The sequence below is a fragment of the Somniosus microcephalus genome, chromosome 2, assembly GCF_052327205.1.
Source record: "Somniosus microcephalus isolate GS21.2 chromosome 2, FLI_Smic_1.0, whole genome shotgun sequence".
Classification (NCBI taxonomy): Eukaryota; Metazoa; Chordata; class Chondrichthyes; order Squaliformes; family Somniosidae; genus Somniosus; species Somniosus microcephalus.
In genome coordinates this window covers 166409621-166432263 of record NC_140988.1, presented here as the reverse complement: position 1 = coordinate 166432263, position 22643 = coordinate 166409621, and the positions used below count along the sequence as shown (strand labels likewise).

The following is a 22643-nucleotide window of genomic DNA, read 5'->3' as shown; positions in this document are numbered from 1 at the left end:
TTAATTTTCCTACCTTTCCCCGTTTTTCCAGGTAGGCCTAGAAGCCTCGGCGTCTCCTCTGCACCCACGCCCGAGCTAGGCACCTCCCGGCCCCACTCGAAGGCTGGAGGGCCGAGCCTCAGCCCAGTGCCGCTAGGGTGCGCGCGCAGCAGGAGCTGAGACGCGGCGTCTCTCTCTGGCTCGGCCGGGGGGCGGGGCTTGCTGAGCGTCCAGCGTTACCCTGGCAACCGGCCCCGCCGGCCGTCTCGCACAGCCGCAATCGGCGGTCTTCACCTCGGGGGGGGGCCGCGACCCTCAGGGGGGGCCGCGCTCGCAGCAGGAGCAGCTGAGACGCGGCGTCTCTCTCTCTGGCTCGGCCGGGGGGCGGGGCTTGGCCAGCGTCACGGTTACCCTGGCAACCGGGCCCGCCGGCCGAGCCAGAGAGAGACGCCGTGTCTCAGCTCCTGCTGCGCGCGCAATCGGCGGTCTTCACCTCGGGGGGGGCGCGACCCTCGGGGGGGGCCCCCCGCCCTCCCTCCCTCTCTTCCCCCCAGTCGCTCTCTCTCTTCCCCCCAGTCGCTCTCTCTCTTCCCCCCAGTCGCTCTCTCTCTCTCTTCCAACAACAACATGCCCTCGAAAAAGCCTCGGCACCGCCGGGCACTTCAGCTAGTCATCAATATACCAGAAGCGCACTGTTGCACAGTCTTGGCTCTGTTTGTGTGAACTTTAACCCCCTCTTCCCTTAGCTACCAAACTGCGTCAGGATTGGAAGAGCCTATCACAAAGAGAGGGAGAATCAAAGGAATAAACATCATGGTGGAGAAACAAAAATAAACCATTACAGACGATGATTACATTAACAAAGTATGGAACTAAATATAACTGCATTCCCGCTGATGGGGTATGTTTTCTTCCCCGCTTCAGCTGTGGCAGTGCGGAGTGGATGGGGCGAGTTTCCCCCCTCTGAGACATTGCGTTGTCCCGAGTGTGAAAATGGCTCCTGGCAACAGCGAGCCGGAGCTGTGAGCGGCGGCAGGAGAGAGAGAGAGAGTGGGACACCGGCCCGGCCACGGCGGCTCTTAGGCCGCAACATGTCCGATTCTGAGGACGAAACTCAAGACCGGCAGCTGAAGATCGTCATTTTAGGGGACGGCGCTTCAGGAAAGGTGAGAGGCCGGGGATTGCGGCGCGTTCCTGCGGTACAGTCTTCTCCCCCCGCAGGCTTCCAGCTCCCACTCTCCTGGCCGGGGAGTTATCCCCGGTGTCCTTGCCAAAATTTATCCCACAATCAATACAACAAAACAGATTATCTGGTCATTATCACATTGCTGTTTGTGGAAGCTTTCTGTGTGCAAATTGGCTGCCGGGTTTCCCACATTACAACAGTGACTTCAAATAGTACTTCATTGGCTGTAAAGCGCTTTGAGACGTCTGGTGGTCGTGAAAGGCGCTATATAAATCCAAGTTTTTCTTTCGCCCCCCCCCCCGGTCTCGCCCCTGCCCCCCCCCCCCCCCAGTCTCCTCCCCCCCCCCAAGGTCTCCTCCCCCCCCCCCCCCCCAGGTCTCCCCCCCCCCCCCCCCCCCCCCCCCAAGGTCTCCCCCCCCCCCCCCCCCCCCCCCAAGGTCTCCCCCCTGCCGCACCCCCCCCCCGGTCTCCGCTTGCCGACCCCCCTCGCCGCGGCCCCACCCCCCCTGTCTCCCTTCGCCTCTCTTCCCCCTGCCACCCCGTCTCCCTTGGCCACCCCCTTATCTCCACTGGCCACCGTTCCCCCGGTCTGCCCTCGCCGTTCCCCCGGTCTGCCCTCGCCGTTCCCCCGGTCTGCCCTCGCCGTTGTCCCGTCTGCCCTGGCCCGGCCTCTTCCCCCTTCCCCCCCCCCCCCCCCCGCCTCCCCTCGGCGGCGCCCGGCCCCCCCCCCCGCCGGCGCCCGGTCCCCCCCCCCGCCCCCGCCGGCGCCCAGTCCCCCCCCCCCCGCCCCCGCCCCCGCCGGCGCCCGGTCCCCGGTCCCCATCGCCCACCCTCCCTCCCCATCTCCCCATGCTGCCCCCCTCATCTCCCCTGACCACGACCGCCACCACCACCCCTAACCACATATCCCTTCACCCCCCATGTGCTTAAACTGTTTGGAACGTGATAGGTCCTCCTTCAAAACTAACATCAATCCAAGAATGAAGTTTGATGAAATTCTTTACTGATCCTGTGTCTTAACCAGTGGTTTCTGTTGCAGACATCTTTGGCAATGCGTTTTGTACAGGAAGCTTTTGGAAAACAATACAAGCAAACAATCGGGTTGGATTTTTTTCTGAAAAGAATATCTCTGCCAGGTAAGAAAAATCAGTAAAGCAGCGCTGTATACAAAGCGTAAAAGCTATTCTTTGGAATTAGTGCATTATTTATGTAAGTCTTGCAGTAGCATGGACTTCCTGTCAACTTATGCTATTATAAATTCCTTATTCCACATTTATAATGGAAAATGCCTATGTAAACTTATCACGATGTAATTGTGTCCTCCCCACAGTGGTGGCAAATTTGTGCCTTACTTTTGCATTTCCCAGCTTTTTAGCCTGTACTGCAGTGAAACTTCTATGCTCTAACAAACTTAATTTTGCTGCTGCTTAAATTGCAGTAAATTTTGCTTTTTAACATAAGAAATCAAAATACAGTATTATATAAAAGTAAGAACAGAATGTGTAACTTTAAAATGGGGACTAATTTCTGTGTGTGCAGCCCAGTCCAATTATCTTCTACCCTCTATCTGGTTAATCTGAAGACTACACTTGACATTGCTGTCACAATGAATATAATTAACTTTTGATGTGCTTTCTTTTTAAATCATAGACAAACAAGGATGTAAGCAGAGCTTAACATTAACTTTGCTCAAAGTTTTACATATTGTAACACCTATCCTGCATATTTGAGTAAATAAAGAACAGGCGCTTTTTCTCAATTACACCTTCAAATCTGCTGTCATCACCCCTCAAAAAAACAACCCTTGTCCCCTCTGTCCTTGCAAGCTACTGCCCCATCTCCAACCTCCCTTTCCTCTCAAGCCCTTGAACATGTTGTCGCCTCCCAAATCCGTGCCCATCTTTCCTTCAACTTTGATTTCAAAATTCTCATTCTTATTCTCAAATCCCCCATGACCTCCCCCCTCCCTATCTCTGTAATCTCCTCCAGCCCGCAACCCTCAAAGATACCTGCGCTCCTCTTATTCTGGCCTCTTGAGCATCCCTGATTTTAATCGTCCCATCATTGGGGGCCGTGCCTTCAGCTGTCTAGGCCCTAAGCGCTGGAATTCCCTCGCTAAATCTCTTTGCCTCTCTACCTCTCTCTTTCCTCCTTTTAAGATGCTCCTTAAAAGCTACCTCTTTGACCAAGCTTTTGGTCATCTGCCCTAATATCTCCTTATGTGGCTTGGTGTCAAATTTTGTTTTATAAAGCTCCTGTGAGCCTTGGGATGTTTTACTACGTTAAAGATGATATATAAATACAAGTTGTTGTTTTCCTGTGCAAAGCTAGAACAGTAGGTAGCAATGATTTCAAATGTGTGTTTATAATTGAGTGTCCTTGTTTTCCTCATTCTTAAAAATGATATCTGGATGCCTTGACAGGCACTGGTACTGTAGTGCTAAATTTTTTAAACTCTTTTTTCTACGTAGTGACCGTATAGTACAGGAAACTTCTTGAAATCCGGCACTGATGGGACCGGCGTGATGCCGATCTATGAAAACTTCCGGACAGACCAGCGCTAATGTTGAAGGATATGGAGGTTTTCATCTCCGTATCTGACAACAAACACTGTTGCTTAGCAACAGCTTGTAAACAGTCGGCCCGTACCTTGGAAGCGTCTCTGTAGCTTAGCAACAGCTTCAGAGAGGCTTTCCAGAGACTGACTGTTTAAAAAATTGCTAGGAGAAGAAAAAAATAGAAAAAAAACCTAACAAAACGGCTGCTGATTTCTGCCGTTAGATCGAGGTTTCCGGCCATGCAACCTCCGGATAAACCAAAGTTTCCTGTATCTATTCCAAGGGGAAAAGTAATTTGCCTTTCCACTGTGGTGAAGTGCTGTTTATCGTGCTTGCTTTAGAGATCAGCTGTGGTTCCATGGTAGCACGGAGTCCTGCTCCACAGACTTGAGCACAAAATCACAGTACTGAGGGAGTGCTGCACTGTCTGAGGTGCTGGCTTTCAGATGAGATGTTAAACCGAGGCCCTGTCTGTCCTCTCAGATGGACATAAAAAATCCCATGGCACTATTTTGAAGAAGAGCAAAGGTGTCCCTCCCGGTACCCTGGCCAATATTTATCGCTGAAACAATTATTTAAAGAAAGCAGATTATCTGGTCATGATCTCATAGCTGTTTGTCGGACCTTGCTGTACACGAACTGGATGCTGCGTTTCCTACATTACAACAGTGACTACACTTCAAAAGTACTTAATTGGATATGAAGTGCTTGGGATGTCCTGAGGTCGTGAAAGGCCCTATATAAATGCAAGTTTTTTTTTTGCTTTCTTTCCTCTTTTCTATTCCCCCTTTTCTTTTCTAACCCCTCTTTTTTATTTTCTTTTCTAACCCCTCTTTTTTATTTTCTTTTCTACCCTCGCTTTTCTTTTCTACCCTCGCTTTTCTTTTCTACCCTCGCTTTTCTTTTCTACCCTCGCTTTTCTTTTCTACCCTCGCTTTTCTTTTCTACCCTCTCTCTCTCTCTCTCTCTCTCTCTCTCTCTCTCTCTCTCTCAGATGGACAGCTGTGAAAATCTGTTTCTGTGTCTTTCTTGGTTATTGATGTCACTGGGACATTCCAGATTTTTCTTTACTCTTCTGACTTTCAACACCTAACAAAAATGTACAAAATATCCATTTAAACCTCGGAACACTGCCCCTGTGATGAATGGAAAACTTGGTGCTCCTTTGCCCATAAAATGTGTTATTTTCCTGCTCATGAGGATGAGTGTAACTCACTTTTGGGAATAAACTTAAATTTCTTAGGAAGACATTGAGCATCCTCTGCTTAATTGGCAGTGATCTGAGTCTGCATTGAGGTTACTATTCTATCTGGAAATCGAGGTAAATCCCATTGTAAAATGAGTACAGTAGCCTGTTAACATATAAGGGGTAATTTTTTGACTTTGCATTCTGGAGCCTTGCCCACTGGAAGCACACATCGGCACTTCGAGTACGCGCCCATGTGATTTTCCGATATGCGTCAGTGGGACTTCTCCTTCTTCCCCTCTCCTCCTATGCGCTGGAACACACAGTTTGGCTAGTAGTTCTGTAGATTTTGCTTTGTATGTTTAATAGAGCGGTCTTGTATTTCTTTTCTTTTTCGTCATTATAAAACCCTGTAGCCCACGGGCCATTAATTAAGCAGCAAATGTTCTTTCGAAGACTGTGCATCCATTGGTCCCAGACTGAGAAATGGAAAGGAGGAATTTATTCTCCTTCAAATTGTTTTTTAAAGTATTAATAGTCAAACTGAGCAAGCACTCACATAAAAAAGTAAAATATAGAATTGAGAAACCTAAAGGTAACACTGACATAAAGGAGAAAATGGATATAAAAAAGTAATCTGGATTCAAGAAAAAGTACTTATGATTTCCCTAGTTACTCTGTCTACAAAATAAGGACCAGTGAGTTGTACTTAAACTCATCCATTTTTAAGGTGTTATTTTTAAGGCTGACTTTTTACTTTTTATTTATTTTGTATCTAGTCAGTCTCTTTCCTTCCTAGAGAGGTGTGTACAAATTCTTCCAGGAAGATTTGAGTCAAGAAATTGGAATGCCCTGGTGGAATTTCCACATACCATTAAAGATGTGAATGAGGCAGAAGCTGAGTGCATCATATATAGTTCTCAGTGCTTCAAGAATCTCAATTTCTCTCTGAAAGCAGAGCTTACTTATCCCTGTTAGCTTTTGTGGTAGTGTAGGGATCCTGTTGGGCTAGACTTTCTGCCCGTTGATTATAAATGGGTGAGAATCTGGCCTTAGTGTCATTAGAATTTGATATTTTGTATCGTACAGTATACAGTTTGATTTGCTTTTCTGGGGGATGGCCTTTCTTTAACATCTAATCTTAGTCACTACCTGTCCCATTCCTCCAGATTAATTTTACCTGAATATTTTAATCAGTGGAAGAAACAATCCATTAAAGCTCAACCATCTTCCCTATCTCTCCAGTGTGGCCTAATGTAATGATTTTGTTCATTTCCTGTTGTTGATCCAGCAGAGAGGGGTGATGTGGAAGAGACACAATTGAAGATAAGTATTGAGAAAGTCAGTGGGACTAAAAGTAGAAAAGGTATCTGGTTCAGGTAGTATGCATCCCAAAATACTGAAAGATAGTGGAGGCATTAACCATAATTTTCTGAAAATCTTTGGAAAAGGGAATTGTGCCAAATGATGAAAGATGGCAACTGTTACACCCCTTGTTCAAGAAGGTGAAGGAGGGGGGAGAAGATAAGGCATGAAATTATAGGCCAATTAGTCACTTCTGTTGTAGGTAAACGTTGAAAGGTTTGCACGGCTTGCAATGAACTTTGGGATGCCTAGAGGCCGTGAAAGGTGCTACATAAATGGGAGCCTCTTCTTCCTCCTCCTCTTCCTCCTCTTCTCAGAAACAGTCAGCATGGATTTAGAAAGGGAAGGTTCTCCTCGACGCATGTCAATATTTTTTTTTCAGGAGATCAAGGTGCATAGATAAAGGTAATGTGATGAATGTTGTACTTGTGGATTTTCAGAAGATGTTTGATAAAATGCAACTCCTTATGAAATGAAGGCCCCTGGTATTAAATAAAATGTGGCTGCATGGATAGAGGGATAGCTGGAGGATAGAAAGCAGAGTAGGTGTAAATGAATGTTATTCAGATTGGTGGGATGTGAGCAGTGGTGCATGCTGGATCTTTTATTCCATTTATTTAAATGATTTGGATATAGGAACAAGAAGAATGCTGATGAATACTGACATTTGCTGATGATACCAAACTGGGGAGGTATGGCAAAATGGAAAAAGACTAAAGGACTACATAGCCTGGTTAGCAGAGTGGGCAGATAGTGGCAGGTGCAGTTCAATAATAAAGAGAAATATAAAATAGTACATTTAGAAAAAAGAACAGTGGAAGGAAGTATACCCTAATTGCAATCACTCTTAACATAGTGGAAGAATAGACAGATACATGGGTGCAGATACATAGATCTTTGAAGGTGGGACTGCAGGTCATTAAAAAAGGAAATGAGATTTGGGTTTTTTTTATATATAGGGGCATTCAAAATAAAGGCAAGGAAGTGTTTTAATTTGTACAAGACATTTGTTAAACCACAATTAGAGTATTGTGTGCATTATAGGAAGGATTTTGGACCAATGGGAAATGTACAGAAAAAATTAACCAGAATATCAGCAATGAGAAGTTATGGTTGAGAAGAAAGACTTGAAAATGGGTTCTTTTTCACTGGAAGTTTAGGGGCAGGGGAGTGGTTGGTTCCCATCTAAGAAGCTTTCAAAATTATGGAAAGTTTGGAAAGAATAAATAGTAAAATATTATCACTGGTCCTTGAATTGGCAACAAGGTGACAGAAGAATGAAGGGGCAAATAAGATTTTTTTTCAGATGGATGACTTTACCACAAATGGCTGTTGAGGCAGACACTATCTTTTTAAAAAATGTATTCATTCATGGGATGTGGGTGTCGCCAGCAAGGCCAGCATCTATTGCACCTTCCTTGTTGCCCTTGAGAAGATGGTGGTGAGCCACCTTGAACCGCTGCATTTCGTGTGGTGAAGGTACTCCCAAGTGCTGTTAGGTAGGGATTTCCAGGATTTTGACCCAGCGATGATGAAGGAACAGATATGTATTTCCAAGTCAGGATGGTGTGTGACTTGGAGGGGATCTTGGAGGTGGTGGTGTTTCCATGCAACTCCTGCCCTTGTCCTTTTAGGTGGGAGAGGTCGCAAGTTTGGGAGGTGCTGTCGAAGAAGCCTTGGCGAGTAGCTGTTGTGCATCTTGTAGATGGTACACACTGCAGCCATGGTGCGCCAGTGGTGGAGGGAGTGAATGTTTAAGCTGATTGATGGGGTGCCAATCAAGCGGGCTGCTTTATCCTGGATGATGTCGGGATTCTTGAGTGATGTTGGAGCTGCACTCATCCAGGCAAGTGGAGAGTATTCCATCACACTTCTAACTTGTGCCTTGTAGGTGGTGGAAAGGCTTTGGGGAGTCGGGGTGAGTCATTCGCCGCAGAATACCCAGCCTCTGACTTGTTCTTGTAGCCACAGTATTTATGTGGCTAGGCCAGTTAAGTTTATGATCAATGGTGACCCCCAGGATGGTGATGGTCGACGATTCGACAATGGTAATGCCATTGAATGTCAAGGGAGGTGGTTAAACTCTCTTGTTGGAGATGGTCATTGCATGGCACTTGTGTGGCATGAATGTTACTTGCCACTTATCAGCCCATGCCTGGATGTTGTCCAGGTCATGCTGCATACAGGCACAGACTGCTTCATTATCTGAGGAATTGCGAATGGACATGAACACACCAGTCGGCAGTGGGCATCCCACTTCTGACCTTATGATGGAGGGAAGATCATTGATGAAGCAGCTGGAGATGGTTGAGCCTAGGACACTGCCCTGAGGAACTCTTGCAGTGTTGTCCTGGGGCTGAGATGATTGACCTCCACCAACAACAACCATCTTCCTTTGTGCTAGGTATGACTGCAGCCAGTGGAGAATTTTACACCTGATCCCCATCATCTTCAGTTTTATTAGGGCTCCTTGGTGCCTTACTCGGTCAAAGGCTGTCTTGATGCCAAGGGCAGTCACTCTCGCTTCATCTGGAATTCAGTTCTTTTGTCCATGTTTGTCCAAGGCTGTAATGAGGTCTGGAACCGAGTGGCCCTGGCGGAACCCAAACTGAACATCGGTGAGCAGGTTATTGGTAAGTAAGTGACCCTTGATAGCACTGTCGATGACACCTTCCATCACTTTGAGAGTCTGGTAATTGGCTGGATTAGATTTGTCCTGCTTTTGTGGACATGACACACCTGGGCAGTTTTCCATTTTGTCAGGTCAATGTCAATGTTGTAGCTGTACTGGAACAGCTTGGCTAGCGGTGTGGCTAGATCTGGGGCACAGGTATTCAGCGTGATAGCTGGGATGTTGTTGGGGCCCATAGCCTTTGCTGAATCCAGTGTGCTCAGCCATTTTTTGATATCATGTGGAGTGAATCAAATTGGCTGACGACTGGCATCTGTGATGTTGGAACCTGGAATAAAAGGGACAGTGGCATGGATATGAAATTGGCAAAGTGACAGGAAACAGAGTCGTGGTGAATGATTGTTTTTCGGACTGAAGGAAGATATACAGTGGTGTTCCTAGGACACTGCCCTGAGGAACTCTTGCAGTGTTGTCCTGGGGTTGAGATGATTGACCTCCACCAACAACAACCATCTTCCTTTGTGCTAGGTATGACCGGTCATAGGACCACTGCTTTTCTTGTTGTATGTTAATGACTTGGACTTGGGTGTACTGGGCACAATTTAAAAATTTGCAGATGACACAAAACTTGGAAGTATAGTGAACAGTGTGAAGCATAGTAATAGATAGTGGAATGGGCGGACACCTGGCAGATGAAATTTAATGCAGAAAAGTGCGAAGTGATACATTTTGGTAGAAAGAATGAAGAGAGAAAATATAAACTAAAGGGTACAATCCTAAAGGGGGTGCATGAACAGAGAGACCTGGGGGTATATGTGCACAAATCGTTGAAGGTGGCGGGACAGGTTGAGAAAGCGGCTAAAAAAGCTTACGGGATCCTGAGCTTCATGAATAGAGGTATAGAGTACAAAAGCGTGGAAATTATGATGAACATGTATAAAACACTGGTTCGGCCTCAACTAGAGTATTGTGTCCAGTTCTGGGCACCGCACTTTGGGAATGATGTGAAGGCCTTAGAGAGGGTGCAGAAAAGATTTATGAGAATGATTCCAAGGATGAGGGGCTTCTGTTAGTGGATAGACTGGAGAAGCTGGGGTTGTTCTCCTTAGAGCAAAGAAGATTGAGAGGAGATTTGATAGAGGTGTTCAAAATCATGAGGGATCTGGACAGAGTAGATATAGAGAAACTGTTCCCATTGGCAGAAGGGTTGAGAACCAGAGGGGACAGATTTAAGGTGATTGGCAGAAGAACCAAAAGTGACATGAGGAAAAACTTTTCTGCTCAGTGAGTGGTTAGGATCTGGAATGCACTGCCTGAAAGGATGATGGAGGCAGACTCAATCACTGCTTTCAAAAGGGAGTTGGATAAGTACCTGAAGGAAAAAAATTTGCAAGGCTACAGGGAAAGGCTGGGGGAGTGGGACTAGCTGAAATGTTCTTGCAGAGAGCCGAATGGCCTCCTTCTGTGCTGTAACCATTCTATGATTCTAACCTCATTTGAAAGCAAATAGAATAAGTATTTGAAAGGAATATAGGAAAGAGCAGGGACATGTGATTAGAGTGCATAACTCCAGACTCGGTGGAAAAGTCAAATTGCATCTTTGTGTACAAAAGTATTTCGGTTTGTGTTTCTGAAATTAGACAGTGAACTTCAGTAGCTTTTCAGCTAAACCTTGAATAAAACTTACACTTAATGAAATAAAAATTGAGTATCAGAGGATGCCAGAGAGAGCAGCTGCTGGAGCAATGAAACAAATGTAATCATGTAACTAAAAACATTTTTTTTCTATCGTGCTAGAACATTTACTTGTGACAAGCTTTTTCTTAACAGAATCAATTTTATTTTGAAAACATTTTAGTTAAATAATATGGTCTAATTATGTCACTTATGTTTGCTCATTTAGCCTTTGTCTTTGAAAAGCTTTACCTGTATCCTATTAATTATAGCTAACACTGGTTCTCTGATGCTGGGACACCCCTTCAAATGTTCCCAGATCATGGGTACCCCCACCGAGTTCTCCTAGATCCTTGTTTCTTTGATCCAACCCGCTCCCAGTATAACCAAAGGTACTGATGGCTCCTGGTGTTTCCTGCAGTGAATGCTATGAGACTTCACCCTGGAACTTCTCCTGCCCCACCACAGGACGCCCTGAATGCTACCAGAAACTGACATTGTCTCAGTGCTGCCAGGCTCAAGGCATCCCCCAGCGCAGCCATATTGCTGCGCCCATCCAAATCTGTCAGACTCTGGGCACTGTCCCAGCTCTGGCACACCTTGGGACCTCCACTTTAATGTTTCAGATCCCAGCATGAATACAGTGTTGGAATTACCCACCCTTCCCAGTCCACTCACCCTCCCCAGTCCACCTGTCACCATTGCTGATAGGCTCTAGTACCTCCCCTCAGACCCTGGGCGCACCACATCCACCACAGTACTGTAATACCTAGGAACATCTTCTGTTGCCAAATGCTGTAAACCCCCCACTACTACCATATTCCAAGAGAAGCTCCAATAAATCAAGCTCTACATTCCCTCTCGCTTTCAATGCTACCGAGCCATAGGTTCACCCTCCACAATACTGACATGCTCCAGAACCGCTCCTGCTGATTACCACCTACTGCTTTCCCTCAGCTGATGAATCAGTACTCCTCCATGTTGAACACCACTTGGAAGAAGCACTGAGGGTAATAAGGGCACAGATGTACAAAGAGTGGGGGACTTCAATGTCCATCATCAAGAGTGGCTTGATAGCACCACTACTGACTGAGCTGGCCGAGTCCTGAAGGACATAGCTGCCAGTCTGGGCCTGCGACAGGTGGTGCGAGAACCAACACGAGGGAAAAACCTACTTGACCTTGTCCTCACCAATCTACCTGTCCCAGATGCATCTGTCCATGACAGTATTGGTAGGAGTGATTAACGCACAGTCCTTGTGGAGACAAAGTCCCGTCTTCACACTGAGGACACCCTCCATCGTGTTGTGTGGCACTACCACCATGTTAAATGGCATAGATTCAGAACAGATCTAGCAGCTTAAAACTGGGCATCCATGAGGTGCTGTGGTCCATCAGCAGCAGCAGAATTGTATTCCACCACAATCTGTAACCTCATGGCCCGGCATATCCCTCACTCTACCAGTACCAGCAAGCCAGGGGACGAACCCTGGCTCAATGAGGAGTGTAGAAGAGCATGCCAGGCGTACCTAAAAATTAGGTGCATACCTGGTGAACTGCAACACAGGATTACATACATACTAGCAGCAAAAGCAGCATGCTATAGACGGCGCTAAGCGATCCTACTACCAATGGATCAGATCAAAGCTCTACAGTCCTGATGCATCCAGTCGTGAACAGTGGTGGACAGTTAAACAACTAACGGGAGGAGGGGGAGGCTCCATGAATATCCTCATCCTCAATGATGGCGAAGCCTAGCATGCGAGTGCAAAAGACGAGGCTGAAGTGTTTACAACCACCTTCAGCCAGAAGTGCCGAGTGGATGATCCACCTCGGCCTCCCCCCGAGGTCCCCACCATCACAGAGGCCAATCTTCAGCCAATTTGATTCACTCCACGTGATATCAAGAAACGGCTGAGCACACTTGATACAGCAAAGGCTATGGGCCCCGGCTGTTGTGCTGAAGACTTGCATTCCGGAACTATCCACACCTCTAGCCAAGCTGTTCCAGTACAGCTACAACACTGGCATCTATCAGACAATGTGGAAAACTGCCCAGGTATGTCCTGTCCACAAAAAGCAGGACAAATCCAATCTGGCCAATCACCACCCCATCAGTCTACTCTTAATTATCAGCAAAGTGATGGAAGGTGTCGTCAACAGTGCTGTCAAGTGGCACTTACTCACCGATAACCTGCTCACCGATGTTCAGTTTGGGTTCTGCCAGGACCACTCAGCTCCAGACCTCATTATAGCCTTGGCCTAAACATGGACAAAAGAGCTGAATTCCAGAGGTGAGGTGAGAGTGACTGCCCTTGACATCAAGGCAGCATTTGACCAAGTGTGGCATTAAGGAGCCCTAGTAAAATTGAAGTCATTGGGAATCGGGGGAAACTCTCCACTGGCTTAGAGTCTTACCTAGCACAAAGGAAGATGGTTGTGGTTGTTGGAGATCAATCATTTCCGCCCCAGGATATCGCTGCAGGAGTTCCTTAGGGCAGTGACCTAGGCCCAACTATCTTCAGCTGCTTCATCAAAGAACTTCGCTCCATCATAAGGTCAGAAGTGAAGATGTTCGCTGATTGCACAGTGTTTAGTTCCATTCGCAACTCCCCAGATAATGAAGCTATCCAAGCTCGCATGCATCAAGAGCTGGACAACAGTCAGGCTTGGACTGATAAGTGGTAAGTAACATTCGTGCCACACAAGTACCAGGCAATGACTATCTCCAACAAGGGAGAGTCTAACCACAGGCCCTTGACATTCGACGGCATTGCCATCGCTGAATCCTCCACCATTAACATCCTGGGGGGTCACCATTGATCCGAAACTTAATTGGACCAGCCACACAAAGAGCAGGTCAGAGATTGCGTATTCTGCGGCGAGCGTCTCGCCTCCTGAATCCTCAAAACCTTTCCACCATCTACAAGGCACAACTCTGGAGTGTGATGGAAAACTCTCCACTTGCCTGGATGAGTGCAGCTCCAACAACACTCAAGAAGCTTGACACCATCCAGGACAAAGCAGTACGCTCGATTAGCACCCCATCCACCACGTTTAACATTCACTCCCTCCACCTCTGGCGTACCGTGGCTGCAGTGTGTACCATCTACAAGATGCACTGCAGCAACTCGCCAAGACTTCTTTGACAGCAATTACAAGCGCAGCAGGTGACTGGGAACACCATCACTTGCAAGTTCCCCTCCAAGTTACACACCATCCTGACTTGGAAATATATCGTCGTTCCTTCATCGTCGCTGGGTCAAACTCCTGGAACTCTCTCCCTAATAGTACTGTGGGAGTACCTTCACCATACCGACTACAGCAGTTCAAGGTGGCAACTCACCACCACCTTTAAGGGCAGTTAGGGATGGGCAATAAATAAGAACATAAGAAATAGGAGCAGGAGTAGGGCAATCGGCCCCTCGAGCCTGCTCCGCCATTCAATAAGATCATGGCTGATCTGATCCTAACCGCCAATCCACTATCACAGAACCATCTCCTGAATCTAACAGAATTAGACACACGAAATAGGAGCAGGATCAGGCTACACGGCCCCTGGGCCTGCTCCGCTACCCACAGGGCCATGACCGATCCGAACCTAGACTCGTGTCTAAATTCCTGCCCGCTCCCCGTAACCCTTAATTCCCTTTACTTCTAGGAAACTGTCTATTTCTGTTTTAAATTTATGTAATGATGTAGCTTCTACAGCTTTTTGGGGCAGCATATTCCATGGACCTACCACCCTCTGAGTGAAGTAGTTCCTCCTCATCTCAGTTTTGAAAGAGCAGCCCCTTATTCTAAGACTATGCCCCCTAGTTCTAGTTTCACCCATCATCGGGAACATCCTCCCAGCATCCACCCGATCCAACCCCTTCACAATCTTATATGTTTCAATAAGATCGCTGTGGTAAACCACTGTTATACCTGCCTGTGTGGGTGTTTGTATTCCACTGTGTACATGTCTGTACATGCCTCGGCTGACTCCTCCCACGAGTCCAGGTATAAAGGTGACTGCTCCACAGTCCCTCTGTATTCTGGACTGGTCGACCACTCGAGGCACACCTTCATTCTCTTGTTAATAAAAGCCTGTTAGTTACTCGCTTAACCTCAGTCAGTCTTTTGAGTAATTGATAGCGCATCAATTTTATTAACAAGATTTTTTTATAATGGAGAAGATCCTCACATCAGCATGCCTGGACTTAGACCATTGGGAGGCGGACGCATCCACCAAGTTTGCTCACTGGCTTAGGTGCTTTGAAAGATTCCTGATCGCCTCCGCTGCAACGGTCAAATCGGATGAGGACAAACTGGATGTCCTGACCTCCAAAGTGAACCACCGAGCGTACTCGGTCATCCAGGACGCGACCTCGTACACGGCTGCTCTCAAGCTCCTCAAGGACCAGTACACACGCCCAGTGAACGAGGTGTACGCCAGGCACCTCCTGGGGAGTCGTAAACAACAACCTGGGGAATCGACCGAGGAATACCTTCAGGCACTGTCTGTGCTTGGCCGGGCCTGTGGTTGTAAGGATGTAAAGGCCGCCGTGTACACAGAGGAACTTATCCGGGACGCTTTTGTAGCGGGCCGCAGGTCCAATTACACCCGACAGCGACTGTTGGAGCAGAGTGACCTCGACCTCAACAAGGCCTCTGAACTCGCACTATCATTGGACGCAGCCTACCGGGGCATGGATGCCTACTCCTCTGCACCGTGGACGCCGCGGGGAACGACAGCCTGGGACACGGTAGGACCGTCTCATAGCGCCGTGCCACCCCAGCCACATCCCAGCAACGGCCCAACTGCCGCAGCAGTGTCCCAAGGCCAGAAATGCTACTTCTGTGGCCAGGCCAAACACCCCAGAGCGCGCTGCCCGGCGAAAAATGCGATCTGCTCGGGCTGCGGGAAGAAGGGACACTACGCCAGCGTCTGCAGGGCCAAAGCCACCCCGAACCCCAGCAGCGCCGCGTGTGGGCCGTGCGGGCCGCCATCTTGGGCCTCCCCAGCCATGTACGAACCACCGGAACAGCAGCCATTTTGGACGCCTCCAGCCACATGGGGATCATGGACGCCGCCATCTTGGATGCCAGCCGGGACGCAGCAGGCCCCCAACACCGCCTCATCTGATACCCGCAGCGACGCACCGACCCCTACGCTGGCCTCCGTTACGCTGGACCAAGCGAGACCGCACCAACTGGCCCGGTCCACAATGGACATTAAGGTAAATGGTCACGAAACAACCTGCCTTTTTGACTCTGGGAGCACGGAGAGCTTCATCCACCCTGACACGGTGCGGTGTTGCTCTCTCCCAGTCCTGCCTGCGCACCAGCGGATTTCTATGGCCTCCGAGTCCCAGTTGGCGGACATTGGCGGCTACTGCGTGGTGACACTCTTAGTAGACTGGACTGTGTACGATAATTTTAAACTTCTGGTCCTGCCCCACCTCTGCGCTGCCGTTCTACTGGGGTTAGATTTTCAGTGCCACCTTAAAAGTGTTACGATGGCGTACGGTGGACCCCTCCCCCCACTCACAGTCCACAGCCAGCAGCTTCCAAACTGCCCGCCGCGCACCAGGTGCAACCTCTCCACACTCAGTCACCACCACCCCCCCCCTTCACTGTTTGCTAACCTCACCCCCGACTGTAAGCCCATCGCCAGAAAGAGCAGGCGATACAGTGCCGGGGACAGGGTTTTCATTAAAACCGAAGTGGAGTGGCTCCTGAAGGAAGGGATTATTGAGGGCAGCACCAGCCCCTGGCGAGCCCAGGTTGTGGTCGTTAAGACCGGCGAGAAGCAGCGCCTGGTCATCGACTACAGCCAGACAATAAATCGCTACACCCTGCTGGACGCTTACCCACTCCCCCGCATAGCTGATATGGTCAACCAGATCGCGCAGTACCGCGTCTTCTCGACCATTGACCTGAAATCAGCGTACCGCCAGCTCCCTATCCGCCCTGAGGACCGCCAGTATACTGCCTTTGAGGCAAACGGCCGCCTCTATCACTTCCTTAGGGTTCCCTTTGGCGTCACCAACGGGGTCTCCGTCTTCCAAAGGGAGATGGACCGGATGGTCGATCAAAATGCGTTGCAGGCCACTTTCCCATATCTGGACAATGTGACCATCTGCGGCCATGACTTGCAGGACCATGACGCAAGCCTCGAAAAATTCCTCTGCACCGCCCAACTCCTGAACCTGATGTATAACAAGGAGAAGTGCATATTCCGCACAACCCGCCTCGCCATCCTTGGCTGTGTTGTGGAGCACGGAGTCATCGGTCCCGACCCCGACCGGATGCGTCCCGTTATGGAACTCCCACTGCCTCAAGGCCCTGAAGAGGTGCCGAGGGGTTTTTCTCCTATTACGCCCAGTGGGTCCCCTACTATGCGGACAAGGCCCGTCCGCTGATCAAGTCCACCCCTTTTCCCTTGACGGCAGAGGCCCGCTTAGCCTTCCACCGTATCAAGGAAGACATTGCCAAAGCCACCATGCACGCAGTGGACGAATCCATCCCCTTCCAGGTGGAGAGCGACGCGTCCGACTTTGCCCTGGCCGCTACCCTCAATCAGGCGGGGAGACCCGTGGCCTTCTTTTCACGAACCCTCCAGGGCCCGGAGACCAGACACTCCGCTGTTGAGAAGGAGGCCCAGGCTATTGTGGAGGCTGTGTGTCATTGGAGGCACTACCTGGCCGGATAACGATTTACCCTGCTCACTGACCAGCGTTCAGTTGCTTTTATGTTTAACAACAAGCAGAGGGGCAAAATCAAAAACGACAAGATCGTGAGGTGGAGAATCGAACTTTCCACCTACAATTACGAGATCTTGTACCGGCCCGGGAAGCTTAATGAACCCCCGGATGCTCTATCGCGTGGCACCTGCGCCAGCGCGCAGATCGATAGACTGCGGGCCCTCCACAATGACCTCTGCCACCCGGGGTTCACCAGGTTCTTCCACTTCATCAAGGCCCGCAACCTGCCTTACTCCATTGAGGAGGTCAGGACCATGACCAGGAACTGCCAAGTCTGCGCTGAGTGCAAACCGCACTTTTATAAACGAGACAGGGCTTACCTGATAAAAGCCACTCGCCCCTTCGAGCGCCTGAGTGTCGATTTTAAAGGGCCTCTCCCCTCCTCCGACCGCAATGTGTACTTCCTCAACATTATTGATGAGTACTCCCGTTTCCCGTTCGCCATCCCCTGCCCGGACATGACCAGTGCCACGGTCATTAAATGTCTGAACGACCTCTTCACCCTGTTCGGTTTCCCCAGCTATAGCCATAGCGACCGGGGCTCATCGTTTATGAGCGACGAACTCCGCCAGTACCTGCTCGCTAGGGGTATTGCCACAAGCAGGACCACCAGTTACAACCCCCGGGGGAACGGACAGGTGGAAAGAGAGAATGCGACAGTTTGGAAGGCCGCCCTGCTAGCCTTAAAGTCTAGGGGCCTTCCGACCTCCCGCTGGCAGGATGTGCTCCCCGATGTGCTCCACTCTATTCGGTCACTGCTCTGCACTGCCACTAACGCCACCCCTCATGAGAAAATGTTTGTCTTCCCAAGGAAGTCCACATCGGGGACATCGCTACCGCCATGGCTGACGTCCCCAGGGCCGGTCCTACTGAGAAGACACGTGAGGATCCATAAAATGGACCCCCTGGTCGAGCGGGTCGACCTCCTCCACGCCAACCCCCAGTATGCTTACATTGCGTACCCGGACGGGCGGGAGGACACAGTCTCCATACGAGACCTCGCACCCTCGGGGGCCCCAGTAACCCACTACCCACTACCACCACCCACCCCCCCCCCCCCACGATCCAATATCCAACCCCAGCAGATGGCACGCCTGGGCCCCGCGACCAGCTCGACACCCACGAGGACTACACACCAGTGCCCCAGCCTACGCGGGACTCGACGCCGGAAGCTTCACTACCCCTGCCGTCGCCACGTCGATCACAGCGGCAGACAAGACCTCCGGAGAGACTCCAATACACAAACTTTTAATACACTTCACCCCGCCGGACTCATTTTTAAACAAGGGGTGAATGTGGTAAACCACTGTTATACCTGCCTGTGTGGGTGTTTGTATTCCACTGTGTACATGTCTGTACATGCCTCGGCTGACTCCTCCCAGGAGTCCAGGTATAAAGGTGACTGCTCCACAGTCCCTCTGTATTCTGGACTGGTCGACCACTCGAGGCACACCTTCAATCTCTTGTTAATCAAAGCCTGTTAGTTACTCGCTTAACCTCAGTCTTTTGAGTAATTGATAGCGCATCAATCGCCTCTCATTTTTCTGAACTCCAATGAGTAGAGTCCCAATCTACTCAACATCTCCTCATATGTCCATCCCCTCATCCCCGGGATTAACCGAGTGAACCTTCTTTGTACTGACTCGAGAGCAAGTATGTCCTTTCTTAAGTATGGACACCAAAACTGTATGCAGTATTCCAGGTGCGGTCTCACCAATACCTTGTACAACTGAAGCAATACCTCCCTATTTTTATATTCTATCCCCCTAGCAATGAAAGCCAACATTCCATTGGCCGCCTTAATCACTTGCTGCACCTGCATACTAACCTTTTGAGTTTCGTGCACCACGACCCCCAGATCCCTTTGTACTTCAGTACTTTCCAGTTTCTTGCCATTAAGATAATAACTTGCTCTACGATTTTTCCTGCCAAAGTGCATAACCTCACACTTTCCAGTATTGTATTCCATCTGCCAAATCTCTGCCCACTTACTTAGCCTGCCTATGTCCCCTTGCAGGTTTTTTATGTCCTCCTCACTCACTACTTTCCCTCCCATCTTAGTATCATCTGCAAACTTTGATATGTTACACTCGGTCCCCTCCTCCAAATCGTTAATATAGATTGTAAAGAGTTGGGGACCCAGCCCTGACCCCTGTGGAACACCACTAGTTACTGATTGCCAGTCTGAGAATGAACCATTTATCCCAACTCTCTGCCTTCTGTTAGATAGCCAATCCTCTATCCATGCCAGAATATTACCCCCAATCCCGTGATTTTTTATCTTAAGCAATAATCTTTTGTGTGGCACCTTGTCAAATGCCTTTTGGAAGTCTAAATACTCTACGTCCACTGGTTCCCCTTTATCCACCCTATATGTTACTTCCTCAAAGAACTCCAGCAAATTTGTCAAACATGACTTCCCCTTCATAAAACCATGCTGACTTTGTCCTATTAAATTATGATTATCCAAATGTCCTGTTACTGTCTCCTTAATAATGGACTCCAAAATTTTACCTACCACAGATGTTAGGCTAACCGGTCTATAGTTTCCAGCCTTCTGTCTACTGCCCTTTTAAAATAAGGGTGTTACATTAGCAGTTTTCCAGTCTGCCGGGACCTTTGCTGAGTCCAGGGAGTTTTGGAAAATTATTACCAATGCATCCACAATCCCTACTGCCACTTCCCTCAAGACCCTAGGATGTAAGCCATCAGGTCCAGGTGATTTATCCGCCTTGAGTCCCATTATTTTACCGCGTACCACTTCCTTAGTGATTTTGATCGTGTTTAGCTCCTCCCCCCCCTTAGCCCCCTGTTTGTCCAGTGTTGGGATATTCTTAGTGTCTTCTACTGTAAAGACTGATATAAAATATTCATTCAGTGTTTTTGCCATCTCCATATTTCCCACCAATAATTTCCCGGTCTCATCCTCTAAGGGACCAACATTTACTTTAGCCACCCTTTTTTTCTTTTTATATAACTATAAAAACTCTTACTAGCTGTTTTTATATTTTTTGCTAATTTACTTTCATAATCTATCTTCCCTTTCTTAATCAATCTTTTTGTTATTTTTTGCTGTTTTTTAAAGTTTTCCCAATCCTCTATCCTCCGACTAGGTTTGGCTACCTTATATGCCCTTGTTTTTAGTCGAATACTATCCTTAATTTCTTTACTTAGCCACGGATGGCTGTCTTCTTTTACACCCTTTTCTTCTCAGTGGAACATATATTTTTTGGAAGTTGTAAAATAACTCCTTAAATGTACACCACTGATCATGTATCGTCTTACCCTTTAATCTATTTTCCCAATCCACTCTACTCAATTCCGGTCTCATACCTTCATAGTCTCCTTTATTCGAGCTCAGCACGCTTGTTTGAGATCCAACCTTTTCACCCTCTAATTGAATATGGAATTCAACCTTGTTATGGTCACTCATTCCAAGGGGATCCTTCACTAGGACATTTTTAATTAATCCTGTCTCGTTACACAGGACCAGATCTAAGGTTGCTTGCCCCCTGGTCGGTTCAGTTACATACTGCTCAAGAAACCCATCCCTAATACACTCAATGAACTCATCCTCAAGGCAGCCCTGCCCAATTTGATTTGTCCAATTAATATGATAGTTAAAATCCCCCATAATTATTGCCAGCGACGCCCACCTCCCAGGAATGATTAATTAAAAAAAATCCACAGCTCACCATGATCAATGTCATGGCTGATCTAGTAAGATATTAAGTCTTGCATACAGTGCATATTTTCTATAAGTCTCTCACTTCCTGTAACATTCTCCTGACACACCACTCTGTCTCACGTGTCTGTCATACTTAAGCTTCGGTTGGTTGCGCCAGCGATTAGCGCCTAAAGAGCCCGAGATTTGGGGCGTTACCCAATTTTCGGATGTGCGCAGTGATCCTAGCGCATCCTGCCATATTGAGTAGCCTGTTGGCGCCGGCGCTAAGTCTTTGCGCCCGCTCGCGGGCGCAGCCAGATAATGACATCATTTCATTGTGCAACGCCTTTTTGGCGCCCCGTACCGGAAATTCAGTGGGGCCCCCCTCTGTTCCGCCTGGCGCTATTAGTGACAGTTGGATGGAACGTTACCAGGTCCTTCTCGGAATCGGGGGGCGCTCTTTAAAGGGGACAGCACTAGTATAAAAGTGGCAGCCATTTGGCCTGGCCATACTGCTCGCTGCTGGAGAGAGTTGCAGACCTTCAGTTACACAGACTTGTTCTTATTGAGCCAGAGGAGCCTTGGGACCTTCAGCCCTGTCCAGAAAGCTGACTGCGTCTTACTCGTTGGCCAGAATAATGGGAGCTGCTTTGGAGGGGAACGTCATCCTGGCTGAACAACTGGCAAGGGCACAGAGACGGAGGGAGAGAGGGCCGGGATTGGCCAGAAGAAGGAGGGCCAATGGATGTCGCCAAATCCGACCATACGCTGCCAGGGTTTTCAGGCAGCAGGTCTCTTCCCTTACCATGTCGGAGGAGCAGTGTCTGCGAAGGCTCAGATTTGGTAAGGATGTTGTCACTGAGCTGTGCCACCTGCTTGCTGGGGATCTGCAGCCGCGGATACGGTGCAGGACCTCTCTGTTGGTGGCCGTGAAAGTCACTGTTGCGCTCAACTTTTACGCCAGCGGATCGTTTCAGGCAGCAGCTGGGGACATATCAAATATATCTCAATTTGTGGTGCATTGCTGCATCCAGCAAGTGACAGCTGCCCTCTACAAAAGGAGGCGCAAATTAATCACCTTCCCTGTGACCCTGGAGAAGCAGGGGGAGCGCGCGCAGGGCTTCGCGGCTATTGCGGACTTCCCCATGGTGCAGGGGGCCATTAATTGCACACACGTGGCTTTGCGGGTGCCATTACAGAATCCGGAGGAGTTCCGTAACCGAAAGGGGTTCCACTCCCTTAATGTGCAGCTGGTCTGTGATCACCGGCAGATGATCATGGCGGTGAACGCACAATTCCCTGGCAGCAGCCATGACGCGTTCATCCTGCGGCAGACCTCAGTGGCTGACCGTTTTGAGGCCCCGGCTCTCCCACGAGGCTGGCTTCTGGGCGACAAGGGCTATCCTCTCTGCCCATGACCCCACTCCGTTTGCCCAGCACCCCGGCAGAAGAGCATTACAATAACAGCCATCAGGCCACCAGGAACATTGTGGAGCACACAATTGGTGTGCTGAAGCAGCGTTTCCGTTGTCTAGACCATTCGGTGTGCGCCCTACAGTACTCGCCGGAGCATGTGGCACGCATCGTTGTTGTCTGCTGCATGCTCCACAACCTGGCCATTCGACGCACCCAGCCAATGCCAGCCGAC

At 48.9% G+C, this 22643-nt stretch overlaps 1 protein-coding gene across 4 annotated transcripts in view; it reads left to right on the top strand.

Moving 5' to 3' along the window:
- The first annotated feature begins 773 nt into the window (after positions 1-773).
- The window catches only part of rab28 (RAB28, member RAS oncogene family), a 234881-nt gene continuing 213011 nt past the window's right edge, over positions 774-22643 (top strand). For 2 of the 4 annotated variants that reach the window (XR_015073382.1, XM_085965838.1), the window contains exons 1-2: positions 782-1145; positions 2205-2301. Coding sequence is in view for 3 of the 4 variants with exons in the window: in XM_085965838.1 (XP_085821964.1) it covers positions 846-1145; positions 2205-2301 (397 nt within the window). In the remaining variant the exon portion in view is untranslated. Of the gene's footprint in view, positions 1146-2204; positions 2302-22643 lie in introns of all 4 variants that reach the window. The other 2 variants (XM_085965848.1, XM_085965829.1) reach the window with 2 other exon arrangements.